Source organism: Spermophilus citellus (assembly GCF_964194105.1).
Source record: "Spermophilus citellus genome assembly, chromosome: 1".
Classification (NCBI taxonomy): domain Eukaryota; kingdom Metazoa; phylum Chordata; class Mammalia; order Rodentia; family Sciuridae; genus Spermophilus; species Spermophilus citellus.
Genome location: NC_138182.1, coordinates 2,901,088 through 2,925,622, shown reverse-complemented (window position 1 = coordinate 2,925,622; position 24,535 = coordinate 2,901,088). Strand labels below are relative to the sequence as shown.

The 24,535-nt window shown below is 52.0% G+C and overlaps 1 protein-coding gene and 1 long non-coding RNA gene across 4 annotated transcripts in view; one reads left to right on the top strand and one right to left on the bottom strand.

Annotated features, from left to right (window-relative positions):
- COL4A2 (collagen type IV alpha 2 chain) overlaps positions 1–24,535 on the top strand; it is a 147,148-nt gene that overhangs the window by 91,849 nt on the left and 30,764 nt on the right. For both annotated transcript variants that reach the window (XM_081283634.1, XM_081283633.1), the window contains exons 5-20: positions 2,408–2,542; positions 2,622–2,666; positions 4,561–4,677; positions 6,295–6,366; positions 6,736–6,771; positions 6,874–6,936; positions 7,803–7,838; positions 9,848–9,889; positions 11,317–11,415; positions 11,873–11,908; positions 12,387–12,437; positions 13,988–14,032; positions 16,963–17,016; positions 17,614–17,680; positions 19,946–20,056; positions 20,513–20,662. In XM_081283634.1, the coding sequence (XP_081139760.1) occupies positions 2,408–2,542; positions 2,622–2,666; positions 4,561–4,677; positions 6,295–6,366; positions 6,736–6,771; positions 6,874–6,936; positions 7,803–7,838; positions 9,848–9,889; positions 11,317–11,415; positions 11,873–11,908; positions 12,387–12,437; positions 13,988–14,032; positions 16,963–17,016; positions 17,614–17,680; positions 19,946–20,056; positions 20,513–20,662 (1,159 nt within the window). The remainder of the gene's footprint in view (positions 1–2,407; positions 2,543–2,621; positions 2,667–4,560; positions 4,678–6,294; positions 6,367–6,735; positions 6,772–6,873; positions 6,937–7,802; positions 7,839–9,847; positions 9,890–11,316; positions 11,416–11,872; positions 11,909–12,386; positions 12,438–13,987; positions 14,033–16,962; positions 17,017–17,613; positions 17,681–19,945; positions 20,057–20,512; positions 20,663–24,535) is intronic.
- LOC308643648 lies at positions 12,457–24,528 on the bottom strand. 2 transcript variants are annotated; one of them, XR_014020766.1, is made up of 5 exons: positions 23,801–24,528; positions 23,584–23,703; positions 15,580–16,277; positions 12,990–13,066; positions 12,457–12,656 (listed from the first exon to the last, which is right to left on the bottom strand). It is a non-coding gene; the product is annotated as an uncharacterized lncRNA (long non-coding RNA). The 2 variants fall into 2 exon arrangements; XR_014020765.1 differs by having other exon boundaries at positions 12,457–13,066.

The window sequence follows — 24,535 nt, the reverse complement described above, 5'->3', positions numbered from 1 at the left end:
CCATAACATGAGGTGCCGCTGCCCGCTGCCGTGGGGGTGGCCCTCAAAGGCATGTCCAGTGACAGCAGCCAGACCCAGAGGCCACATCAATATGACTTCATTTATGTAAATTTCTACAACAGGGAGATCCTCGGAGAGAGAAAGCAGATGGGCAGCTGTCGGGGGCAGGGGCAGGAGGCCGGAGTGTCTGTGTGCAGGGGCCAGGTTTCCTCCTAGGAGACAAAAGTGCACCAGGAGCCCCCGCAGCCTGCGCTTGAGGGCTGTTGGCTTTATGTTATGGGGACGTTCCCTCACAGGAAGAGAAACGCGTGTTCCAGAAAAGGGAAGGCTAGCGATATACTCCATATGTTGGTCTCCCACCAAGAAATGAAGGTCAGAGAGAAGCTGACTGATAACGGAAGGAAACCCAGTCACTTTCCCATCAAAGGGAACAAGGATAGGTCAGCAAATGCAGGGCAGGGCCTGGTGTCCACCAGTCAGACATGTCCCGTGTCCTTGTGGTGGACGTGCCCTTCTGTTGATAGCTCTGGAAAGTGATCCCCTTGGAAAGACACGGCACAGGGACAGTAAAAGTAGAGATGTCATCCATCAGCCACAGGACTTCACTGTGTATGCTGCCAAGCACCTGGCCTCGGCATGGGGGACACAGGGCCTGGCGTGGAGCGTGACCCCAAGAAGGCACATCCCAGTGTAGCCACACACAGGGCACAAATGTGCACAGCCTGGAAAGAGCCGTCAAAATCAGAGTCAAACGTGTTTTATTCCCAAACTTATAGCAGAGGCAGGAAAATGGATCTGCTGAGCTTCAGCATCCATGAGCCCAGGCGCGTGTCTCCCTCAGGCCTGTCCCCCTCACCTGGTCTTCCTCCCTGGCAAGAGGGCAGTGGCAGCCACCTGGCATCTGTCCTGTCCTTTAACAGTCCTGCAGCATTTGGGTTTCTCCTGCTGGTGGTCCTTGAGTGGAGGCCACTGAGGGGGCACATGCTCCTACCCCACAGCCACATACAGCTACATACGGCTCTAGAATGAAATGCCGGCCTGGGCAGAGCTTGCCTCGTCTGGAGGGGGCTGGCCCCTAGATCAGAGCTGGGGCTTCCAAATCTCACCTACCTCCCCGCCCTTGATCTGCATGGAGAGGTTCCCCCAAGAGTCACCCCACCGAGGCCCCCACAGCTAGGCCCCAACACCTCCAGCAGTGCGGGTTAAGAACCGTCCAAAGGTGAGGCCCCCACTCAGTGCTCCTGCCTCCCTCGGGGCGCACGGGTCTGCGGCAGCCACACCACACACCTGCAGGTCACCTTCACCTTTGGGAAGGTGAACCTGATCCTCTGTACCCATGGAGAAAAAGTCCCCCTCCCCAGCCTGGCACCTGCCACCGGCTTTCCGCCCAGGCGCCTCGCGGGAGTGGGGTCGCCCAGCGTCTGCCTCCTGACGACCGGCTTGTGTCACAGCCCAAGTCCTCACGAGTGGCCCCTGTAGCGGCTGGCATCAGAACTTCCTCCCCTCCTCTGTCTTTCTGTATTTGTGGTGCTGAGGGGAACCCAGGGCCTGCGTGTCTCAGGAAGCTTCTACCCCTGGGTCACAGCCCAGCCCCGCCTCCTTCCCTTTTAAGGCCGCCAGTCGTCCATTCTCTGGACCCAGCATGTTTTGTTTAATAGTCATCTGCTGAGCACACCTGGGCTGTGTCCACCCCTGGCCGATGTGAATGGTGCTGAGAACCCAGGGTGCTAGCATCTGTTCGGTTCCTGCCTCCAGTCCTCTGGGTCTGACTGGGAGTGAAGCTGTGGGATCCTGTGACACCATCTGGTGCTGGGAGGCGACATCACCCTCTCCCCAGCGCGGCACCCTCTCACATTGCTGCCAGCGATGCACAGGGTTGACTTCTCCACATCCTCACAAATTTGGGGCTTGGGGGTTCTTGTTGTTTTCAACAATAGCCATCCTAATGGGTGTGGACAAGAGTCTTTCTAGACACCCCTTATTTTTTGTATGCAGGAGAAGAGAGGCCCTACTCTGGAACATCGGGGCATGGGACAGCTGACACACACTCGCATACCCCACGCGCGTTGTGTTGAGGACACAGCTGGGATTGGGGAAATCTGTTTGGAAACTTTTTTATGAAAAAGACTAGCGGCCGAGTAGGTTCACTCTTCACCTCAGCCCGATGCCCTTTCACACGGTGACTTATGTCATTCAGGATCACATTTTCTTCCATCTAATGTTTTTCCCCTCAAACTCTTTAGCCAGAAACCTTCCTCTGGCTGCTGAGGTAGAAGACGGTAATTTACATCAAGTTCTCTGCAGATTATAGCTCTCCAGAATGAAAAGCCTAGTTCCAGAAATAACTTGACTGAAAATGACTGTTTCTGGTTTTCAGTTGGAAGCTGAATGTACGTTGTTCCCACAGGGTCAGCCAGGGCCAGTGGGCCCCCAGGGCTACACCGGGCCTCCCGGGCTGCAGGGCTTCCCAGGGCTGCAGGGCCGCAAAGGCGACAAGGGCGAAAGAGGAGCCCCCGGGACAGCGGGACCCAAAGGAGATGTGGTAAGCAGGATGCTGACGTCCTCCGGCTCCCAAGGGGCACCGTGTCCTGGCCGTCACTGACTTGTCACCTTCTTCACAGGGAGCAAGAGGTGTCTCTGGGTTCCCTGGTGCTGATGGAATTCCGGTAAGTTTTTGGAAGATGAGAGTTTTTAAGACATTGCGTGCATTCAAGGCAGCACAATTGTGACATACAGAAACACTTTGGATGAGGCCTCCTGTTTGTTTATAGCATAAAACATGGGGGCTCGCCGGGCAAAGCTCTTTCCTGGAGTCCAGTCACTCACACCAGACTGTTCCGTTCACGAGCATGTTTGCAGACCTGGCTTCAGAATTGAGGCAACTTTGCCAAAAATGGACATTGTGAGTGTGATGTGCCGGGGAGGGGCCAGGGTTGAGATCTCACTGGAAGCTTTGAACAACCTGAAAGTGCAGCATGGTGGAGGACCAGAAGGCAGCCCTGCAGGCCCAAGGGCAGCTTCTCAGGTCCCTTGTAGTAGCCACACCGAGCAAGCAAAAGGAACAGCCTGGCTTGTTCATGAGAAAGTCTCAAAATGCAATAAAATGTGTTTTTGTAACCTAGTTTACTTTACTTCTTGTGGCATAAAAAAATAAACAAAACAGACTGACTCACAGCCGTCTTCACGGGGCCCCAGAAGCAGATTTCCCAGGGCCGGCTTTCCGGCCACAGCTGACCTCGGAGATGCGAGTGTTTATCGCACGTCTTGAAGCACCTCCCTTGTCTGCTGCTGTGACTCAGAGACATCTGCCTTCCAAGCCCCACACACACAGATGTCTGTGCCCATAACCTGCACAGGCATCTTCTGTATCACCAAGGCACACACACGAGCAGGCACACACACACACATACGCAGCGAGAGACCCTCCCCAGCTGCACAGGCAGGCTTGCTACAGAGAGTTCACAGTCTGTCTTCAGGGCCTCAGCCCTCAGACTTCCTAAGAGAAGAAGGAAACAGCTAAAGGAAGAAGGTCACAGGACCTTCTGCATGGCCAGGATCCTCAGTGTCCTCGTGGCAGGCCCCAGCGGACATGTGCGTGGTAAAAGCTGAGTTGTGTTTTATAGAAATGCACCTAATTGGATGTTGAGCCACAGGGATGGATATTTAGCCCACTGTGGTCTAGGTTTTCCTCTGAAGCACAGTTTCAAGCCGTGTCCCGTTGGCAGGCAGCCGCAAACACCCTCATCCAATTCCAATCAGAAGGCCAATAACAGTAGGCAGATAATCCAGGGAAAGGACAAAGAAGACGAGGCACAGGGGCACCACAGAACAGGAAGATCCTGAGCAGAGCTCCGAGAAAGCTGTTTCCACAAGCTGGATCTGAAGGACTCGCTCGTGGGGGTCCCTATCTGCTGCAGCAGCAGCAGGTGGGCAGCTGCACTCACCTGTTACAGGAGCATGTGGACTCTCCACTGGAGTTGGCTGACAGCACCAGGCCAACACAGTGACTGCACACATCTGAGGCAAACAGAGGCACAGATAAGAGAAAAGCCCCACTCTCTCATTATATGGCTCAGTGCTGTTCAGAGCACAAGGCACGTACATAGGGGGTTTATTCACCGATCTTGAAAGTTTCCAAGTTTTTTAAGTAAATCTGAAAGGAATCCTAATGGGCTCAAAAGTCACTCTGGAGTATCAGTGTTTGGCTTATTATCAAAAAGTCTGAAGCTCAAAAGAAATCACATAATAAAGTATATCCATGATTTAAAGAAAGTGTGTAATAGGTTGTGGTCACATAGCTTATAAGTGGTACATCATTGACCCCACCCCTCTACATCGTTGAAATCAGGTAACTGAGATGGAGATGTTCACAGAGTTAGCACGACCCTCTCTAGCTTTCCCGTTGGCCAGGTGGTGTGCCCCGCTCAGGCCTCAGAACACTTGACATGCTTGGACTCGTGAAGGGACAGGGCTTGTGAGAATATTTACATCTATTTTATTGCATGCAAACCAGAAACCCATGTGCAGGCTACCGGTCTCACGCACGGTTCTCTTTCCCAGGGACACCCGGGCCAAGGCGGGCCCCGGGGCCGGCCTGGCTATGACGGCTGCAATGGGACCAGGGGAGACACAGGCCCACAAGGACCCTCCGGCCCCTCGGGCTTTCCCGGCTCCCCCGTGAGTATGAGCATGGTGGTCAACCTGCTTGGCCTGGAAGCCTAGGTGGCGGATACTCAGGGGAGAAGGTGGCCTGAGCTCCCTTTCCAGGCTCAGCCAGAGGGCCTGTGCTGGCCACCCTTTGAGAAACTCTGAGAAGGGCACTTGCCTCCTGCTGCTGGCCTAGGACAGGCAGACCCCCAAACCTGGACTTTCGGAACCGGGGAGACTCCCGCTCCTGTGGCCAGATGGACGCATCACTTCCTTTCCTGCCCGTGTTGTCTTGCCCCCCGCCCCCCCCCCCCCCCCCCCGCGAGGCCCAGTTGTCCTGGGTTGGACATATTCCTTCTTAATCTTGGATGAGACGGTTGGCCTGGTCCATGATGTCCGGCCCGCATCACTCCATTCTCTCCATGTTCCAGCTCACGAGAATGACAGTGTAACAGCAAGCTAAATTAAACACGTGGGCCTGGGGGTCCCCTGTGAGCCTCCGGCTTCACAGGCTCCAGGACCTTCATGACGGCAGGACGGTTGTGTCTGTAGCTCTTTGCCGTGTGGCAGACGGGACCAGCCTTGGTTTCCCAGGGGAGGAGCTTCACGGAATCGTCCATTTTGTGGCTCATTCATTTTTCAGGATTCTTGCCAAGAACCCTGAAGTATTTTATCAGTAGGGTATTTCTCCTTTTTTTTTTTTTTTTTTTTTTGATTTTTTTAAATATTTATTATTTAGTTTTCGGCAGACACAACATCTTTCTTTGTATGTGATGCTGAGGATCGAACCCAGCGCCACGTACATGCCAGGCGAGCGCACTACCGCTTGAGCCACATCCCCAGCCCTGTATTTCTCCTTTTTACCATGAAAATCTTACAAATTCAAAACATTTTTAAGAACTTTTTTAAGACCTTTTAAAGTAGGAGGAAGTTGTGAATGGGCTTTGCCAGTCTTCATCCTGAAGCCAATCAAAAGAAGCGCCGCACCATCTGCCTTCAGGCCCTCCCTGGCTTCCTGTGTATGTGGTTCAGGTTTTCAACAAGCTACGCCATTTTCCACTCTATTCTGAAATATATTTCATGACCAAGAAACATACCTATCACTTTGAAATGTTGCCTGCATATGTAGGTGTTAAAGATGTTTGTGCCACACTGTCTATGTTGGATACAATACTGGTTGTAGAGAGAACGCAGCCTCTCTCCTGCAAATGGGCCTGGAATGTATGTGCATTAATATCGTTAGGACACTAATGCCAAAGGAAGCCAGAGTATCCCAAAGATGGTGTGCCAGAGGGTGAGCATAGAGAGGACTCGTTTGGATTTTTAAAAATAAGTTAAATTCTAGAAAGTACTTCCATTTTAACTCTGAGGAAAGATACCATGCTGGACATAGGGCCGGTACTCAGAGTAACCTGCATAGACCACGGGGACATTCAGGAGTTGCCGGACACAGGTTGGGGCTCAGGTCTCCTGTGTAGACCACAGGGACCATCAGGAGGTACTGGATACAGGGCTGGTGCTCGAGTGACCTGTACACCAGGGGACATTCAGACTCCAGAAGCCACAGCTTGATGGCACAGATTACTAGAGCTACACTCAGTGTTAACGACTTGTTTTTCTCTCTTTATGATATATCTGCTAATTTAGGGGCCCCAAGGACCCAAAGGACAGAAAGGTGAACCTTATGCACTGTCTAAAGAGGACCGCGACAAATACAGGGTACGTGTGCCCAGGAGGGTAGACGGAATGAGCCCATCCCATGTGAATTCTGAGCAGAGTTCAGTACCAAGTGAAGGAGTGTAAGAGGGACCCCGTGAAAGGATTCACGGGAGAATGGAAGATGAATTTAAGAGTCATTTAAATGACTTTTGGGATGAATTGGGAGGAATTTAAAAGTCATTTCTGATGGGACACTTTCCACCTTGCAGTAATCATAGGTGTGCTCTTTGCCTGTACCCCACGCCCTGGGCTGTCCGGGGAGTGGCGGTCCCTGAGTCCTGTACCCTCCAGCTATGTGCTCTAGGTCTGTAGTGATATGAAACAATGTAACAGTGCTGAACAGTGAAACGATCATTTCCTCTCAAACAGGGTGAACCTGGGGAGCCTGGACTGGTCGGATTCCAGGTAAATTTTGTTTTTATTAGAGAGGATTCCAAGCACAGCTCTAAGAACGTCCAGCCTCCACACACAGCTGGTCTCTTCAAAACACCCTCTTGTTGTTCACAGGGTCCTCCTGGCCGCCCTGGACCTGTGGGGCCGATGGGTCCAGTTGGAGCCCCTGGAAGACCCGTAAGTACCTCTTGATGCTCCCACCCAGTCCTCTGTCCAGTCACCCCAGAGGCCATTTGTTGAAGTGCCCATAGAGAAATGCTTCGTGGAGCCTGCAGCACCTGCCACCTTAGAAGTCACCAACACAGAGCAGGGCATTTTTGCATATGCTTTGCTACTGTTGAGGTTTAAGAATAAGGACTCAAAGTCTGTGGTCTCTGGTTCACTGCCGACCATGGCAGATGATTTGGACCTGGTTCCCATCGGTGCCCTTCCCTTGGTGCATAAACTCTCCCAGCCCCATGCCTACCATGTGACAAAGGACCTGTCATCTGTGAGCAAAGTGGACCAAAGTCCCACAGGTCACTAAAGAGGAGATGGGCTCCTCCTGGGCCAGGCCTGGTGTGGAAGTCTGTCCCACCTGGCCGTGGCCATCGCAGAGGCAGGATGCTGGATGTCACTAGCCAAATGGCCTTGGCCCTCTGAGTGGGGGTCAAGGTTACTCCCTCCTGCAGCTCAGGTAAGAGAGCCAGGTGACAAGCACTTGCAGGAGGCTGCTGCACCGCTGCACGTGGGGCCCACGGGACACCTGGCCACCCCGAGGGGTCTCCGCCTTTCCCACGCTCCTGGTCTTTTAGCAGTAAGACACTCAGGCCTCCATCAGACAAGGGGAGGTTTCCTGCAGTGAAGGAGACCTTCTCACAGGAAACCGTCTCCAGCCAAAGACGAGTGTCGAGATGCTGTCGTCTCAGTTCCTGGCAGAGACTGGGAGAAAAGGAGATGAGGATGTTCGGGAAGAGTCACTCTTATGAACATAGCTCCCAGCAAAGGTTGTTTGGGTCCTAGGATAAAGAAACCAGTTCACAGATGTCTTTTTATTTGTGCAGGGACCACCCGGACCCCCTGGACCCAAAGGACAGCCAGTAAGTTTTTGGGGACCAGGACAAGGGAGGGATCAGGTTGTGGGTGTGTTCGCCATAGGACACTTGGTTGACAACTATTACTGTTTAGATTATGATAGAAGTAAATACGCAGGTTTTTAAGACTCAAGGTTCGACTGTGAGCACAGATCCTGTGGGGTAGCAGGAGTCCTGGGCCGGTCCCGCAGGTGAAGAATGTGAATGGTCTGTTGTGTGCTGGTCGGTCAGCACATTCCTGATACCCTGTGAAAGTCACCCTGGTGGCTATGGGTCAGCAGTCATGCCACAGTACAGCCTAGGGGCAGCTCAAGTTGTCTTCAGGGCTGATTTGGGGGAGTGGGAAGGTGGTAGCCATGTGCACTGTGGGAGGCCGGGGACGCTTGTCTCTGGAGTCTGATGGGCTCTAGGGACGTATGTGCCCAGTGCTGCCCAGGTCAGCGGAGCCCTTGCCATCCTGTGTTCCTCACAGCAGGATTTAAGTTGGTAGAAGCACAACCAACTAGGTGGTTTGTCAGAAGCATGGAGAACAGAGCCAGGGTTCGTTGACCTGGGAGAGGTGGGTGAGCCTCCGCACTGACCAGGGTGATGAGGGAAGCGTTGGTCAGACTCGCCCCATCAGAGACTCCCGCTGGCACTGTGGGGAACCTCCAGGAGCCACCACTGCCTCCCCGCCAGATAAGGGCCTGCCACCCCTCACTGTCCCATGCCAGCTCCACCTGAAGTCCCGTTTCCATGTCACCTGGTGACACAACAGCCACACCCCCTCCTGCCCCCAATCTCCCATGACCTCTGACAAGACTTGGCTGCAGCTGGTGCTCACTGAGCTGCTGGACTCGCCTGCCTGCCAGGCTAAGAGCAGGGTGGGAGGCCCCAGGCCAAGAGCAGGGTGGGAGGCCCCAGGCCAAGAGCAGCGGCAGCAGAAGCTGGTGGGGTGGCCAGAGAAGCAGCAGCCCCCAAGCCCAGCAGGCCTCAGATCTGCACTGGCCACAGCAGACAGGCAGCCCTCTTCACCCCACCACGTCACATCCTGGAAACTTTGACAGCCAGCCAGGAGGCAGAGAGGACCATGGGACCCAATCCTCACCCCAGCCAGGTCACCTCCTGGTAACTTAGACAGCCAGCCAGGAAGCAGAGAGGACTGTGGGGACCCAAATTCTCACCCAGTCAAGTCACTTCCTGGTGACTTTGACAGCCAGCCCAGGAGGGAGAGAAGACCACAGGGGACCCAAATGGCCGTCTGATCTAGCCAAGCTGCTTTTCTGTGCTTTGATTTCAGCTCCCAGCCAGGTGGGAAAGAAGCAAAGAGCAACAATTAATTAAAGGCTTGGTTTTCATTTTCAGAAAAGCTCTGGGCATGGGAGGGGGTGGACGGTAGACTGCGGAGAGGAAGACCGAGAGGGCTCCGAGTGACCCTTCTCACTGTGGGAAAACGGAGACCCGGGAATGAGGCCCAGCTGTTTGGGAGTGACAGGAGAGAGCTGGTCTCTCTGTGTGGGGACTCGGGGCAGCCTCTCACGTTTCCGCTCCCACACCGGGGTGGGCCGGTTCCCCACCAGGCTGCTCCACTTTGGGGCTGGCTCAGGGCCCGATTCTGCCTCTTGGGCAAAGGAGGGTGAAAGTTGGCCAACACTAAGAATCACCTTAACCATTACAGTTAGAGTGATTTTAAATCCCCCAAAAAGATAGGAAATGCTTATATGAAATGAGAATGAGAAAAAGAGTGACCTTCAAATAGGGAATGGAGGGAATGAAGGGGCTGGTCTCCCCTGGAGAGGCAGTGGGCTCCGAGAGAGAGTCCAAAGGTGCTGCCAGCCTCAGCTCTGGTCCCTGAGGCCCAGTCAGAGGACCTGACAGCCAGTCGGCCCCTGGGAGCCGCAGCCCGAGTCCTCTGCAGGTCCGGTGGCTCAGTGCCGTGCACGTAGGCAGGTTTTGGGTTTCTTCTTCTAAAAACAGAGTTTTATTTCACTGTGATTATTGACTTAAAAACTCACAAAAGCCATTGATCTTTCCAGGGCAACAGAGGACTGGGCTTCTATGGACAGAAGGGTGAAAAGGTAAGCCACCCTGGGAGATGTGCATGGCTGCATCGCTATCAGTTACGGAGGTTGACACGGAGACGGGAGGTGATCCGCCACATGGGAGGCGACCACCGGCTAGGGCCAGTTCTCAGGGTGGTCGCAGATGAGTGAGTCATGATACAAGCTGTCCAGGTTGGCCTAGGCCTCTGACACAGTGCTGTGACCCCAGACTGCCCAGCTGGGAAGCAAAGGCATTTAGTGAATGTGTCTTCTAACAATGGAAACCCAGGGTGCTAAAGGGACTCAGTCAAGGACCAGAGGTGACATGGCACCATCTCAGGGGCAGGTGACAGTGGTGCTTGCTGGCCTCAAAGGCAGGAGCAAGGACCCTATGGCTTTTATCATTGCTGATAGTGCTGAGATTCAAGGACTCCTGGCCTCAGAGAAGAGCAGGCGCCCACACCCGAGCCGCCCCCCATGCCCAGGGCACTCACCTGGGTCCTGGCTGTGTGAGCAGGGCCACTCTGTCTCCATTCTGCTTTGGGCTGAGCTGCACACTGAGTGGAACTAAGTACTACTCAGACGTGAAGACGTGGTTTTTTGCATGAAGAGCATGAAAGAAGTCTCAAAGGAAAAACACTGAATTTCCAAACACACAAAAATAGAGCAAACAAAATGGGGCTGCTTCCCACATGCTGAAATATATGCCAAGATGAAAATTAAAAAAAGAAAAATATGGGAAGAAATCATTAATGGAGAGAATGGTCGTCAGATACAGTGGAAATTAACGGAACGTCTGTGACTTACAGAGGGCTGATTCAAGCCACTAGTGACAATGGCGAGGTCCCAGTAGGCCAAGGAGAGGGACAGTTTCCAGTATTTGAAGGACACGTTAGTGGACGTTCAGAATTCATTGTAGAGTGCTGCTCTTGACAGCTGACACAGCATTTCAGTTTGCTGGTGTTTCTATTGGTGATCACTAGGCTCAAACTTGAGATGATAGATTTATTTGAGACAGTTTTTTATTACATAAAAACACCCTTAGCTGGTGGGGTGGTGGTAAGACTGGACTAGCCTTCCATTTCTCAGGCATTGCTTATATCTCGGGGTCGTCTTGGCAAGCGGCAGTGGCTGACATCAGGAGCCCTCATGATGTAGTTTCCATGTGCAGAAGTTCATCACAAGAAGGGAATTCCCGAGAAGGAAATGCAGTCCGCAACTTGACAGTCAACGCAGTTTTGATGCATAGGCGCTAAACAACTACTTGTGAAAGTGGGACAAAAAGAATTTCATCTTAGGATTATGCTGTTATGATCATTTTATTTTAGGATCATTGTACTGAAAAGTAGGTATACAGGTGGCAACATGCAAAAATTAAAAGCAGTGTTGTGGTGGGTTGTACTGCCATTCAAGCTTTCGACTCTTCTTTCAATTCACAATGACTTCTCTTGCTGAACACTCAGGGCGATGTAGGACTGCCAGGACCCAACGGGATCCCGTCAGACACCCTCCACCCCATCGCGGGGCCCACCAGGACGACCATCCACCCGGATCAGTACAAGGTAAAGAGGGTGACTATTTTCCCAGTGGCACTAGAGAAAAAGAGAGGGGAAAAGGCAACTTCTCTCAACTGCATTCAGTCCCTTCCCACGTAGGGGAACCACACATGATTTGGTTTATCTTGTAAAAGTCTAGAATAATGGGGCTGGGACGGGGGCTCGGTGGCAGAGCACTCGCCTGTGTGAGGCACTGGGTTGGATCCTCAGCACCATGCAAAATAAATAAATAAATATTGTGTCCATCCACAACCAAAAAATATTTTTTAAAAAATCTAAAACTAACACTTTTGTTTCCATTCGATTTTTGAAGCTGCAAATTTGGGGAATTAGTGGCTACAGTTCATTTGTAGTAATGGTTTAAAGTTTTATTAAAGACTTTTTACTTCATATTCCTGATCAAGTGTCAGATATTGCTGTTCACAAATCAATGCGTATTTCTTCTTCTTCACTCTCTCTGCAGGGCGAAAAGGGAAGCCGGGGGGAGCCCGGCATAAAGGTAAGCTCGGTGGCCAGGCCGGTGGCCAGTGCCTTTCTCCCTTGGGTCCCGGGCTCCTGCTGACAGGTGGAGTGGGCCTGTCTTGACAGCCCTGTGCTCTGGAGTTGGCTTCTGCTTGTCTAGGCAAGGAGGGAGTATTTATCGTCACACTCTGGTTTTCCAGAAAATGTTTTTAGAGCGCCCTCCTTTTGCACGACAAGCCCTGGCCAGTCAACCTTATTTGAAGTTCTAAGGCAGAAGTGTGGGCTGTGGGTGGGGCTGGGAGGGGGTGGGCTGGCCTCCGTCTGGGTGAGGGGTCTCTGCCCTCTCGCTCATCCCACCAGCCTACCTCGTATTTCCTTTCTCCCCGGTTGTCACTTACTCCATGACCGTGTCATCCAGGCACACTGGGGGCTTTCCCAGCACCCTCATGTCATGGAGGATGTGGGGCACTGGGGCTGGGAAGGGCAGCCCTTCATGCTACTCTGCTCTCTCGTAGGGCATCTCCGTGAAGGGAGAGGAAGGCATCGTCGGCTTTTCAGGACCACGGGTGAGCTGAGTTTTATAACTGAGAATGTCTGTCTATTTGGCTTTTTGAATAGACTTTATTTTTCTAGAGCAGTTTTAGGCTCATAAGAAAAGTGAGCAGGGGCTGGGGTTGTGGCTCAGTAGCAGAGCACTTGCCTCGCACATGTGCAGCACTGGGTTTAATCCTCAGCACCACGTAGCAAATGAATAAACAAAATAAAGATGTTGTGTCCATGTGTAGCTAAAAAAAAAGAAGAGAAAGAACAGTGAGCAGAAAGTGCAGTGTATTACCATTGTTCTGACGCCCCCCCACACACATACGGCCTCCTCACTGGACACCCTGCTCCAGGACGGTCATCTCTGCAGCCCCTCACCCCTTCACCTTCACCCAACACTGGAGCTTCTGAAACTGTGCACCCCACCTGGAGGGAGAGGACCAAACCCAAACATTGTGTCATTTTAGGCTCATCTAGTCTTTGATAACCAAAAATGTAGTGTGTGGAACACAGATGATTTCTGATTGCCCCAGGAGTACAACGAGAATGTCCCTAGTGCCAGGTGTGGTGGCACATACCTGTAATCTCAGTTACTGGGGAAGTGAGGCAGGAGGATCACAAGTTCAAGGCTAGCCTGGGCAACTCATCAAAGACCCTGTCTCAAAACAAATATAAAAGGGCAATGGAATTCAGTGGTAGGTGCTTGCCCAGCATGTGTTCCATCCCCAGCACTATAAAAAACAAAGTCACTGGTGCTATGTGCATGCCTGTGATCCTAGCAACTAGGAACCTGAGACAGGAGGACCTCAAATTCAAGACCAGCCCTAGCAACTTAGTGAGATCCTAAGCACTTAGCAAGACCCTGTCTCAAAATTTAAAAAATTAATATAAGGACTGAGGATATGTTTTAGTGGTTAAGCACCCCTGGGGTTCAATCCCCAGTACCCCCCGCCCCCGCCAAAAAAAAAAAGAAGAAAGAATGTCCCTGGTAGAGGATCCTGCAGGAGATGTAGATACCACCTTGAGAGCAGCATCCTGAAAGCCCCTGGCCGCCTCCAGATTCAGTCGCAGGTAGGGAAGTGTGGTCAGAGTCCTGGGCCCAGTGAGAGGTGAAGGAGGGTCTTGCTGACTATCTGGCAGTCATTACCATGAAAAAGACATGGTCTCTGAGTAAGAAGAGAGACTTGCAGAACACTGGGTCCAGGAGTCTTCTGTGTTCCCTGTGCCACTTCTGTGAGTTCTTCCATGTTTCCTTAAGCAGCAGAAATGGTGCATTGGATGAAGGTGTTGCCGGCATGACCTCCCCTTTAGAAAACAGGACTCCAGGTGTTTGGGAACCTCTCGTAGGAAGGGCAGCTTGCTCCTCTAAGTGGTGATTGTTCCTTTTCCCGTCTTACCACGGTCAGATCTCTGCACAACCCCACCCCACCTTCTGAAGCAGGGAGAATTATATTTGGTGGTTTGTTCTTGTGTTGAATTTGGTTGTTTTGATCCTCCTCAAGTACCAAAATATCTACCTCTAGAAATTTCTGTTTCATGTTCTGAGCTGTTAATCGCTGTTTTCTGTTCAACCCAGGGCCCTTCTGGCTTCGATGGAGAGAAAGGGTCCCCAGGACAGAAAGTAAGTTTGCTGCGTCAAACAGTCTGCTCTGGACCTGAGGTCTCTTACAAAGGCCCTTCAAATAAGCACAGCTTTGCAGAAAAGAACGTTGGCCCCAGAGCCAGCATCTTTCCCTGCATTGACAGTAGCATAAATAAGCCTTTCACTCACAAAACTTAGATTTTTGCCATTTTTCTTGAGGTTTTTCTTGCAAATCAGCCTCTCAGTTCTTCCACTGATCCCTCCCCCAAGACTTTCATTGCTTGGCTGCCTCCCTGGACCTCATACCCTTCTACATCATCGTTGTCACTCTTAGGAAGGCTGTCAGCTCAGTCCCCGAGGTTGATATATTTTTTATAGATCAACACACACTTTGATGTTTTATGTCCAATGATAACCCAAACAGTTGTTTTTACCATGTGTTTGGGTGGGCAGGTTTTTAGGGGGAAATGTTATGTGAAAAATGTACTATGATTCTGGATCAGGTTTAAAATCATAAACACTAGATCATACGAGAAAGAACACATAGAGCTAGTTTCTCTGAGTATTTACTTTCAGTACTCATTATGAGCACTCCAGGGCAACAGCTGTCCATGCTACAGCCAACCGGTCCTGTGGTCAGCTTACAGCCAAAGGGCTGCAAAGGACGAGGCTGGCTAACAGACGGAGACCAAAGCAGGCCTCCATATTCGACAGTCTCCCACCCTGCCCACCCTTGTCCTCAGAGGTCACTGCCAGTTCCCAGGTTGCCTACCACACACTAGTGAAATCAGTTATGATCGGTTCTCTGCACCCAACACATAGGAATTGAGCTGTTTCAAAAGGTGATTCGACATAGCTGCCCCTAGAACCCAGAAGTCCATGAGCCATACGAGGCCCTGGCCACCTGCATGGTCAGGCATGAGGAAGGCCGACCACCCTTCCAGCTTCCTCTCTGCAGTTGCTGTGACATGGGAAGATGCAGACATCTGTGGCTAAGTGGATTGTAGGAATAGTTTACTTGGCTGTAAAAATGTATATAGAGGCCGCACTGCAGGCCAGGTGGCCGGGTGTCTGTGCAGCGCCCGTGCCTCCCCAGGTCACCCTGATCTTGTGCTCATGGTTTGGTCTTATGCAATAACAAAGAGCAAGTAGCCAGAAGCCACTCCAAGGAACAGCAGTGGACGTTAACAAATACCACGCATCAAAGCAGGGGACCAAGGGAGAAATGCACTCTGGGAAGACGTGGGCCCCCCGCATGACACCAAAGCCATCAACCCCCACTGCCATCACAGAGCTGTGGTTAGTCCGAACCTTCTCCAGGGGATGGGAGAAGTTAACTTTTCCGAGCAATTCGAGATCATCTCCCTCCTTTTTCTACGGCAAACACTTTTCACACTAGAGTTATCGTAAAAAGTGCTCACCAGGACCTGAGGCCCTGGAGGGCCACCAGCCAATGATGGTTGCTGGTAGTGTTGGCAGAAGCCCCCTCACCTCCTCATGTCAGCAGGACCATGAGACCTGGATCAGAACTGGCTGGAGTTCAGGCTGTCCCTTTACCCACAGTGGGCAGCAGGGCACTAGCTTACCAGGTTCCGCTCAAGAGCGTCAGCCCGGCTCTCCAGCTACTGCTGGAGAGGCCGGGTGGTGACACGGGACTCCAGGTGGGGCTCTTCTGTGGAAACCTCGCCGCAGCGCAGCCTGTGGTTCCGCACCACAGTCCGCTGGCCTTCAGGCTGACGGGGTGGAGACATCTCAGGCGGCCATGTGAGTTCCGTCTGGCCTAACCCACGCTCCCTGGGCCGCCGACCTGGGAAGGCGCCCACTGAGCCGGAGACGCGGGCGGCCTGTTTAGACTGCGGGAGGCAGTTTACTGGAGCATCAGGGTCTCTTTGGAAGAGTCCTGTCATAATACATTCCTTCAGGAGCTTGTTTCTGCCAGTCCCTGAGGACTTCTGCCTAATGACTTTCCCTAATGTGGGTTATTCTGCCCTTGAAAACCATGACACTGACCGCTTTCGGAGCCAGCTCCACCTCGTGTGAGTCCTCCCACGTGAACCGCAGGTCTGCAGTGGGAAGCAGACGTCCGCCTCTCCTGGAGCACGGCTGTGGCGATGCCAATCTCCTGTGAAAGAGCCCCATCAAGTCCTCGGGGCCTCAGGCTGCACTGTCCTGAGGTCGGGGACTGTACCAGAGGAAGCCTGTAATGAGGAATGGCGTCTCGACTCCAGGAAGCTCTGATCCACCCTGTTACCTCGTGATTCGACCCACCACGGTGAACGTCTTCCTGCAGTAATATTCAAGAGAATTAGGAAGCAACATTAGAGTTATTTTTTTAAACAAAGAGGAGAATTCTCAGGAGATTTTCATACTTGTATTTGGTGTTAAGGGCTAATGTTCACACCCCGTCTTGGGAAGATTCTAGCAGCTGGATTGGCATCAACACCGGAGCCCACTGTTCAGTCACAAGATCACTGGTGTGGGGCTCCTGGCACCCTGGTACCCAGGGCACAAGAAAGAGCTGGCCTCCTCTGAGCAGCTCCTGGACTGACCAGCCCCCAGCCCTAGTGACCAGGGGAGAAGAACGCAGGAAGGAGGCAGACCCCCGCACCCACAGCAACACCCAAAGCAACGGGAACATGGGCAGCACAATGGCCCAGGTTTTCCCACAACAGCAACAACAAAAAGATACTTTAAAGAAAGAAAGGAAAGGGGAAGGGGAGAAAAAAAACTTATGAGCTAAAAGAGAACTGAGAACCCGGCAGCCAAATGCCAAATTTGGACTTTGGCTCCTGGTTTAAACAAAGAGACTTTAAAAAGGTATTTCTGGATCTAGACTCAGGGGAAATGGAATACACACTGGATAGTCAGGGAGTTCAGCTGATCACTGTTAGTTTTTCTAGCTACAATAATGAAGCCATGGTCACTTTTTATATGTTAGATCAAAATAAAAAGCAAGCCTCTCTCCGCAGGGAAGCCGGGGGCTGGATGGCTACCAGGGCACGGATGGACCCCGAGGACCCAAGGTGAGTCCTCTTCAGCCTTCCCTCTGATGAGGTCCCGCCCGCCACCGGAGAAGGAGGCACCCACCCTAAACAGATGGGGAACACGCAGTGCCCATCCCTGGTCGGAGGAGACCCTTGACCGCTCATTAGCCACATGGACGCCTCGCCCAGGATCAGGGTGACATATGCCCTATAGGGCCACCCAGGCTGCCCCAGGAGAGAGAGGTCCAGCAGGGCTGTGGGGAGGGCACAGCTTGTCTGGCTGATTCCGAGGACCAGTGGGGTGAGCTGGGCCTTCCCTCTGACACGTATCTGGTGAGAGCAGGACCTCAGGAGCTGCCACAACCCCTCCCCACTCCCCGTCTCTGGGTGCCCAGATGTCACCACACTGCTGGTCTGGCCTGTGGGACACACTGTATACAACAGTGCACTGGCTGGCAGTGGGGCACCAGACTTCACCACCACGCAGCAGAGATGTGGCTGCAGGGACAGGCTGTGGGTGGACTGGTCAGAAGAGTCGCCCTGCCAACCTGACTCCGTCTCCACCTTGATTCTTTGGAAATGTGTAGTTACGGAAGCCCAGAAGGCCCTTCTCACTCTCTCCTGTTCTCTCTCCAGGGGGAAGCAGGTGACCAGGGTCCCCCAGGACCACCTGCCTACTCGCCTCATCCTTCCCTGGCTAAAGGTTGGTAGGAAAATTTCCCCAGAATGATTTAGCATCACATGTATACTTCCTTCTGCCAAAGACACAGACTCATGAAATTTTAAGACAGATTTTTTCCAAGCAAAACCAAACAAAGTATTGAGAACGCAGCTTCAGACACAGCCTGGGGCGTCGCTTCCCGCAGGGCTCGGGAGTATCACAGGAACCAACCTCTGTCTGCCTGACGGGCCTCACTGCCTTCCAGGGGTGTACGTGATGCACAGGTTCTGGTTTTACTATCTAGAATATCACTCAGGAAATCCGACAGCAGCTGTCCCCCAGGGCTGGTGAGCACCCTGGACACGTATCTCTGTGGGCCTGGAGCCACCCATGAGCCTGCTGTGAGGACTGCGCTCAGCACCCATGACCCACCTTTCCACCCACAGTATCTAAAGTGTCTGTGAACACAAAGCCCAAAACAGCACCTATGGCTGGCTAGACTTGATTGAGGATTCGTCATCTTCTTCTTTTTCTTTTTCTTTTTTTTTTTTTTAGTTATAGGTAGACATAATATCTTTATTTTTTTATGTGGTACTGAGGATCAAACCCAGTGCCTCGCACATACCAGGCGAGCGCTCTACCTCTGACCACAACCCCAGCCCAGGATCTGTGATCTTGATAAAATGAAAACATTCCTTTTGAGGCCTTGGGCACATGATTTTTAAATCACCGTTAACATGATCTTTTGCATTATCAAAAATATGGCTGACTGAGAGCTCAGGGCCCATTCAGTTCCCCCACCCCACTCTGTGTGCCTGGCCGTCAGGTGGAAAGATGGATGGTTGGAAATTCAGTTTTGCCCACATGCAGATGTAGAAATGCCTCCACTGCCCTCTTCTCCGGGGAAGATGCTCCTGGCTTTTGGTAGCTGGAATGTGACTGAGTTACATTCCAGAGTGGCAGAGCAGAAGGTTACCTCTGGAGAGAGTCCTCCGGGTGGGGTGTATCGTTACAACGCAGCCTTGCATGGGCTTGTGGAAATGCAGAAAGGAGAGGGTTTGTGCTGAAGGAAAGGATTCCAAGTAGCTAAAACAGGCGTCTTCTCAGACACGCTGCTACTGTGACAACAGAAACTCTTTAGAGCGTGTGCGGTGTGCCAAGCAACTGTTCCAGGTGGTTCTGATTGCACCTGTCAATCTGTTCACCCCTCCCAATGGCCCTGTGAGCTGGGTGACTCTCAGCTCCATCTTTCTGAGGGAAAAATTGAAGCTCGGGGAAGCCAAGTGACTCTCCTGAGTGCTATATGCAACAAGCAGAGGGACAGGCAAGAAATTCAAACACTCGCACCCACAGCTCAAGAGGGCCACCAATCCTCATCTCACTTTAAGAAAAATGTTTTAAGGTTGAAAAAATGGAAGATCATATGCAGAGTGATGGCTTTTCCCCAAATTACTGATAGTGTGTGACAAAATGTGGTTTTCTCCTCTGTTCTCTCCTAATTATAAAAACACGTAGGTGGTAAAAGTTCGCTGTGAGGCAGCTAGAGAACACAGGGATGCTGCTCAGCAGTTGTTCAGTAGGGATGGAAGTCCACCTGTTATCCACCTGCCAGCCCCGAAGGAAGCCCTGAGGGCGCAGAGCCGGGGGAGAGGAGCCAGCCCCTTGGCCTCCCCTCTGGAGCCTGATGCGCTGTGGAATTACTGTCCTCACTTCTGCCTCCCATGGAGCTTTGGGCTCAGCTGCTCTTTCCCCTAACTTCCCACTAGCCTGTCCCCAACATCCCTCAGCCCAGCCCGGTCCGGCCGAGTGCAGTGGAGCTGGGCACACAGTGTGGCTGATGTCCTTTCTGGGCGCCCTTCTCTCACCTGTAGAAGGGGGCTGCAACAGGTCTACGCGGGGGCCATGGGGCCATGGAGTCATGGGCTCTGGTGGTCACCACTCGGGCTCCCACACTCAGGCTGCGCTCCAAATGACCTCCGCTCCAAATGACCTCCGCCTCTGTCCTTTTATTCCCTGTGATCCCTCAGTATCAGATTCTTCTTTCAAAAGAACCTTCCCCACCTTTGAAAACTCCAAGCGCTCGCTCAGCATTCGGCGCCCCTGCGCTGTTCATAATGACAGGAATCCCCCCATAGACCCCCCATTGGATCGTGAATGAGACCCTGAAACCCAGAACCCCCTAGTTCCTGAACATGTGAACCTCCTCTGTGTTCAGAATAGTCAGCAGATAAGTTCCAGTGAGAAGGTGCTGCCTGCTGCAGTCTGCACACAACAGGCTCACCCTACCCGGGGACTTGTCCGTTCTAGGTGCCAGAGGTGACCCAGGATTTCCAGGACCTCATGGGGAGCCAGGAAGCCGCGGTGAGCCAGGAGACCCCGGGCCCACAGGACCCCCTGGCCTGTCCTTTGGAGATGAAGGTAAGGGGCCTAGTGGCATCAGACCTCAGATTCAAGTGCCTTAGCTCCTGTGAGCAGGGACACCTGAGACGAGTGGGTGCTCCTCAGGCACGAGCCACGCCAGCCTGTTGTGATGTCTGTGTGGAACCTCACGCAGGTGACAGTAACCCCAGCTGCGTTAGACTGTGCCACCAACTGGGAACTAGCCTGGTCCCATCAGCTGGTTGGAAGGCACACAGGAGTTGTGCAGAACTGTGGCACCGAAAGTTGGCACAATCAAAGGCCATTGTTGGAGGGAGAAGAGGGGACTTTTTAAAGACATTTTAAAGGCGGCATCCACCTTTACGTCACTGACTAGACTGTGAACTCCGCTGCACCTGCTGGTGGTCTGTGGACGTAAATATCAGCGCAGCCCCTAAACACCAGGAACCCCGTGCCGCCCTATTCTGTGACATTGATTAATGCTGTGGGTTTCAGATGAGAAGAGAGGCCTCCCAGGGGAGATGGGACCCAAAGGCTTCCAAGGAGAACCTGGCATCCCTGCATTCTACCCTGGCCCACCCGGAGCTGATGGAAAGCCCGGTCTCCCAGGAGCCCCCGGGCCTGCCGGACCACCTGGACCAGATGGTGAGTGGAGGGATGCCAAAGGCAGGTGTGTGCCAGTGCTGGGTCCTCTGGGTCCAGCCAACCCAGCAGGGTTTTATTTGGAATTTTTTGCTAAATAATCCTGAACTCATTCAGCTGGGATGGGAGTGGACACAGGTCAGCCTGTCGAGTGGCTGCAGTCACGTGGCTCTTATGTAGTGAACTTTGGTTACTACTGCCTCAGCCAAACAGGTGAGATGCCAGTGTAAATGTGAGCTGAAGCCCTGTCCCGGGTCTGTGTGCCAACCGCACACACCTTCTTCCAGGGCAGAGGCCCACTCCTTGACCTGCAGCCCCTCTCCTCTGTTCTCAGCTCATACAAGACAAGCTTGAGACGGTGGCCCACCAGCTGCCCCACGACACCTCCAGGGTTAGCCCGAGAGGCATTTCCAGCCTCAGTGCTGCTGAGCTCTCATGTGTTGGGAATGCTGTGCCCCAGGAGGCCGAGAATGTGCACAGCGGGCTGCCTTGGGCCTGCTGTGCAAAAAGGGCATGCTTTCAGCTTCAGTATCCAGTATGCTTTCAACACTCTGAAATTCCTAATGGGAACATTGTGTCCCCCAGGAGATTGGACAAGGCACTGGAGGAACATAGGAGGTCACACCCTATCTGTGTGGCACTGGCCAAAGTGTAACAGCCTCTCCTTTTCAAAATAGTCCACTCTAAATTCTCTGTTGTCACCTCCAGTAATCTCTCACTAGCTTCTATCTTCAGGGAGAATGAACATCATATTTGCTAATGGATAGAGTTGGATTTCCATTAAATTCAAATGTAAACATTGAGGTTTTAATTGCTTTAGAAGATACTTTGAAATCTCCAGAAGGAAACTTATTGGAGGTTTTAGAAGTGTTTCTTCTATTAAGAGTCACAAGTGACTTCTCCATACCTATTTCATATTTTATGGTAAATTTTTAATTTCATATAGTTCTACTTTCCACAGGTTTCTACATTTTTCAAAAAGTTTTAAGCACAGATATTTTCCTGGGTCATGAATTTGCCAAAGAGTTTGAACAATGTTATCTTTAATATTTTCTATTATGTGATATTTATTAATGTGGATCTGCAATAATAGCCAAATTATCTTTCCAAGTAAATAGTATCTGTTGAGTTGCCCTTATTTGGAACAGAATATATGTTAAAATAAAAGCATAAAAACAAGTCGCTGTGATTGAAGACTAGGATAGCCATTGATTGCTGTGACCAAATTCCATTTTGATAGACACGAACCATGCTATCCAATCTTTCTTAGTAAATCTGCAATTTACTAATTTACCAGTGTAAGTCAATCACAGATCATCAACTAAATTCTGATCTATGTTGTAGACTGATAAGGGAGTGTGTAAAATAGATGGAATGATATCACATAAAGTTTATCAACTAAAGAATTTTAAAGCATACAACTTAAATTCTTACCCTCATGATATATATATTGTTTCACATCTCCCCCACACACAATTTTTTTTTAGCAACCCCTTATATAAAAAGTAGCCAGCCACAATGACCATGACCTTTTACAAGTGTCGGTGGCCAGCGTGGTGGCACACACTTTAGTCCCAGCTATTCTGGAGGCTGAAGCAGAACTGTGAGTTCAGGGCCAGCCTGTCAACATGAGACCCCACCTCAAAAGAAAAAAAGAGAGAAGTGTGTGTGTACACTTGAGTTGAATATCAGTGATCTTTTTCCCTGGAGTTCTGTTTTTTTCCCCCAGAATGAAATTGTTGGACTCCTGTTATTAACTGCACTTCATCCTATTTTGTGTGTGGCTAGGAATGAAAACTAGAATTTCCAGTCTTGTGCAGTTCCAGTGAAATCAAGCCTTGAAGTCGGTTCCCTTCTGGGTGAAACATGTTGCTTGCTCTCACTTCCAAGTCAGTTAGAGGAGTCGAGTGGCCGTGTTCCCTGCTGCTCTGGAGTAAGCCGGATGCCACTGTTCTGCTGAGAGCATCCAGGCTCAAAGCCTGGTTAGGAAGGAGATGGGACTAGGAAGACGACCAGGAGGAGGGAGGAAGCCTCTCAGGCACCACTCTGCCTATGTGACTGTGTTTGCAAAGTGTCTGATCCTCCTCCTGGGGACCCACTCATCTTTGTCCTTACTGGTGTGCCTCCAGTTGTAAATGCTGGTGGCCCTGGAGTCGGGTGGCTGAAGTACTATCCCTGTGGTACACTCCTCATAACCGTGGGGAGGGTGGGACACAGCAGGTGGAGCCCACGGAGCCCACCTGGCCTGTTTGGAGGCAGAGCGTGGTGCCTCCTCACCCCCTCCATGACTGGCCCAGGGCCTCCCCAGCACTCTTTCTGGGGCTCCTGGTTACCTCTTCCTTCCCCACCCCCTCCTGTGGCATGGAGCTCCAGAGGTGGGTTCTCCCCATTCTCTGCCCTCCGCCCAGGCACACTCCTCCCTTCGTGAATCAGCACACACAGCCAGGCCCCCATTTTGCCCCCGTCTGCTTCTGTGCTTTGAACCACAGATGTGCAGACCCCGCACTCTATGCAGAGCGGACACATGCACCTCCCAAGCACCCCAGACAGCTCTCCACCTTGCCACTCCCTGGTGCCCTGCTCCCTCCATGACCCCTGGAGCTCCAGCCAGAACCTGCTGCTCTGGGCACCTGGCTCCCCACACCCAATTCACAATGGGTCATGTGACCTGCTCCTTCAGGTCTTTAATGGCTTCCTTTTGGCCTGGGGATAAAAACCAAACCTCCTGGACCATTTCCCCTGCACCCTGCATGCACCCTCCAGCCACGGCTCTCTCCATCTCCAGCCCTTTAGATGCACCCATCCTCTGGGACACATCCCCTGTGCCCTGCCTGTCCTGACCCCAACCCTTTGGATTTTAATTGGTGTCACCTCCTCGGAAAGGACTTTCCTGAGGCCCCTGATTCTCAAAGTACTCGTCCTACCTGGAAGTCTCTGTTAGCTGGTTCACTACAGTGCGTACTGCATGTCAGCTGCCGGTACATCCCGGCTCTGTCCCCAGGTGCTGTAGCTCCTGGACACGCTGGCTTGACTCCGGCACTGGGCTGTGTTCAAAGAATGAATGACATTGTGTCAAGGTGTAGTAAGACCAGATTACATCAGCCAGTACCCATTCATCTTTCCCTGAACATCTGAACTCACCAAGAAGCTCTCTGACCCTGGAATCCTGTGCCATTTTTCCAACCACATGGCAAAACTCTTTAAAATTGGTGTTTCCCTCTCCTTCCTGCTTGCTGAAAGGCCTCCTCCTCGTGGGTGCACAGGTCCCCTCTTGGGGACTTGTTCACTCCTTGGAACCTGGACAAATACTTAGTCTTAGCAAGGGAGCAAACCCGAGCAGGGTCCACCAGCCAGTCTCCTGGAGGTGTACAGACCTGTGTCACCACAAGGCGGCACTCTTCTGTAAGCCTAGCTATCTTGGGATCCAGAGTAGATGGACTCACACCTCCACTGCCAGCCCTGCTTGGGTGTTGGGGCGCTGCGGCCACAGTGATTTAGAGGAACCCTGACCCTGATTGATGGTGTTATGGGCTGGTCAGAGTCAGTCAGTGAGAATGACCACATCTAGTCCCAACTGGTCACGAGGGACCCACATTATGACACTAACTCCGCGAGGAGGCGTGTGAGTAAACGGGCCCAGAGGAATGATGGTGGGGTAGCACTTGTGCACCCACCCAGGAGAAGGGCGAGGGGAACCCAGATCATCCTATCTTCACATGGACTAGAAGGGGTGGAAATCTTGGAACCCAAGTGACATGGCTGTAGAACCACACACTTCCTTGGACTCAGGATCTCTCAGTATTTTTGTCTGTGCCCTGCACCCCTGCTGCGGGCGTCATGTGCCAACGTGCCTGACTCTGCGTGTCTTCTCCTTAG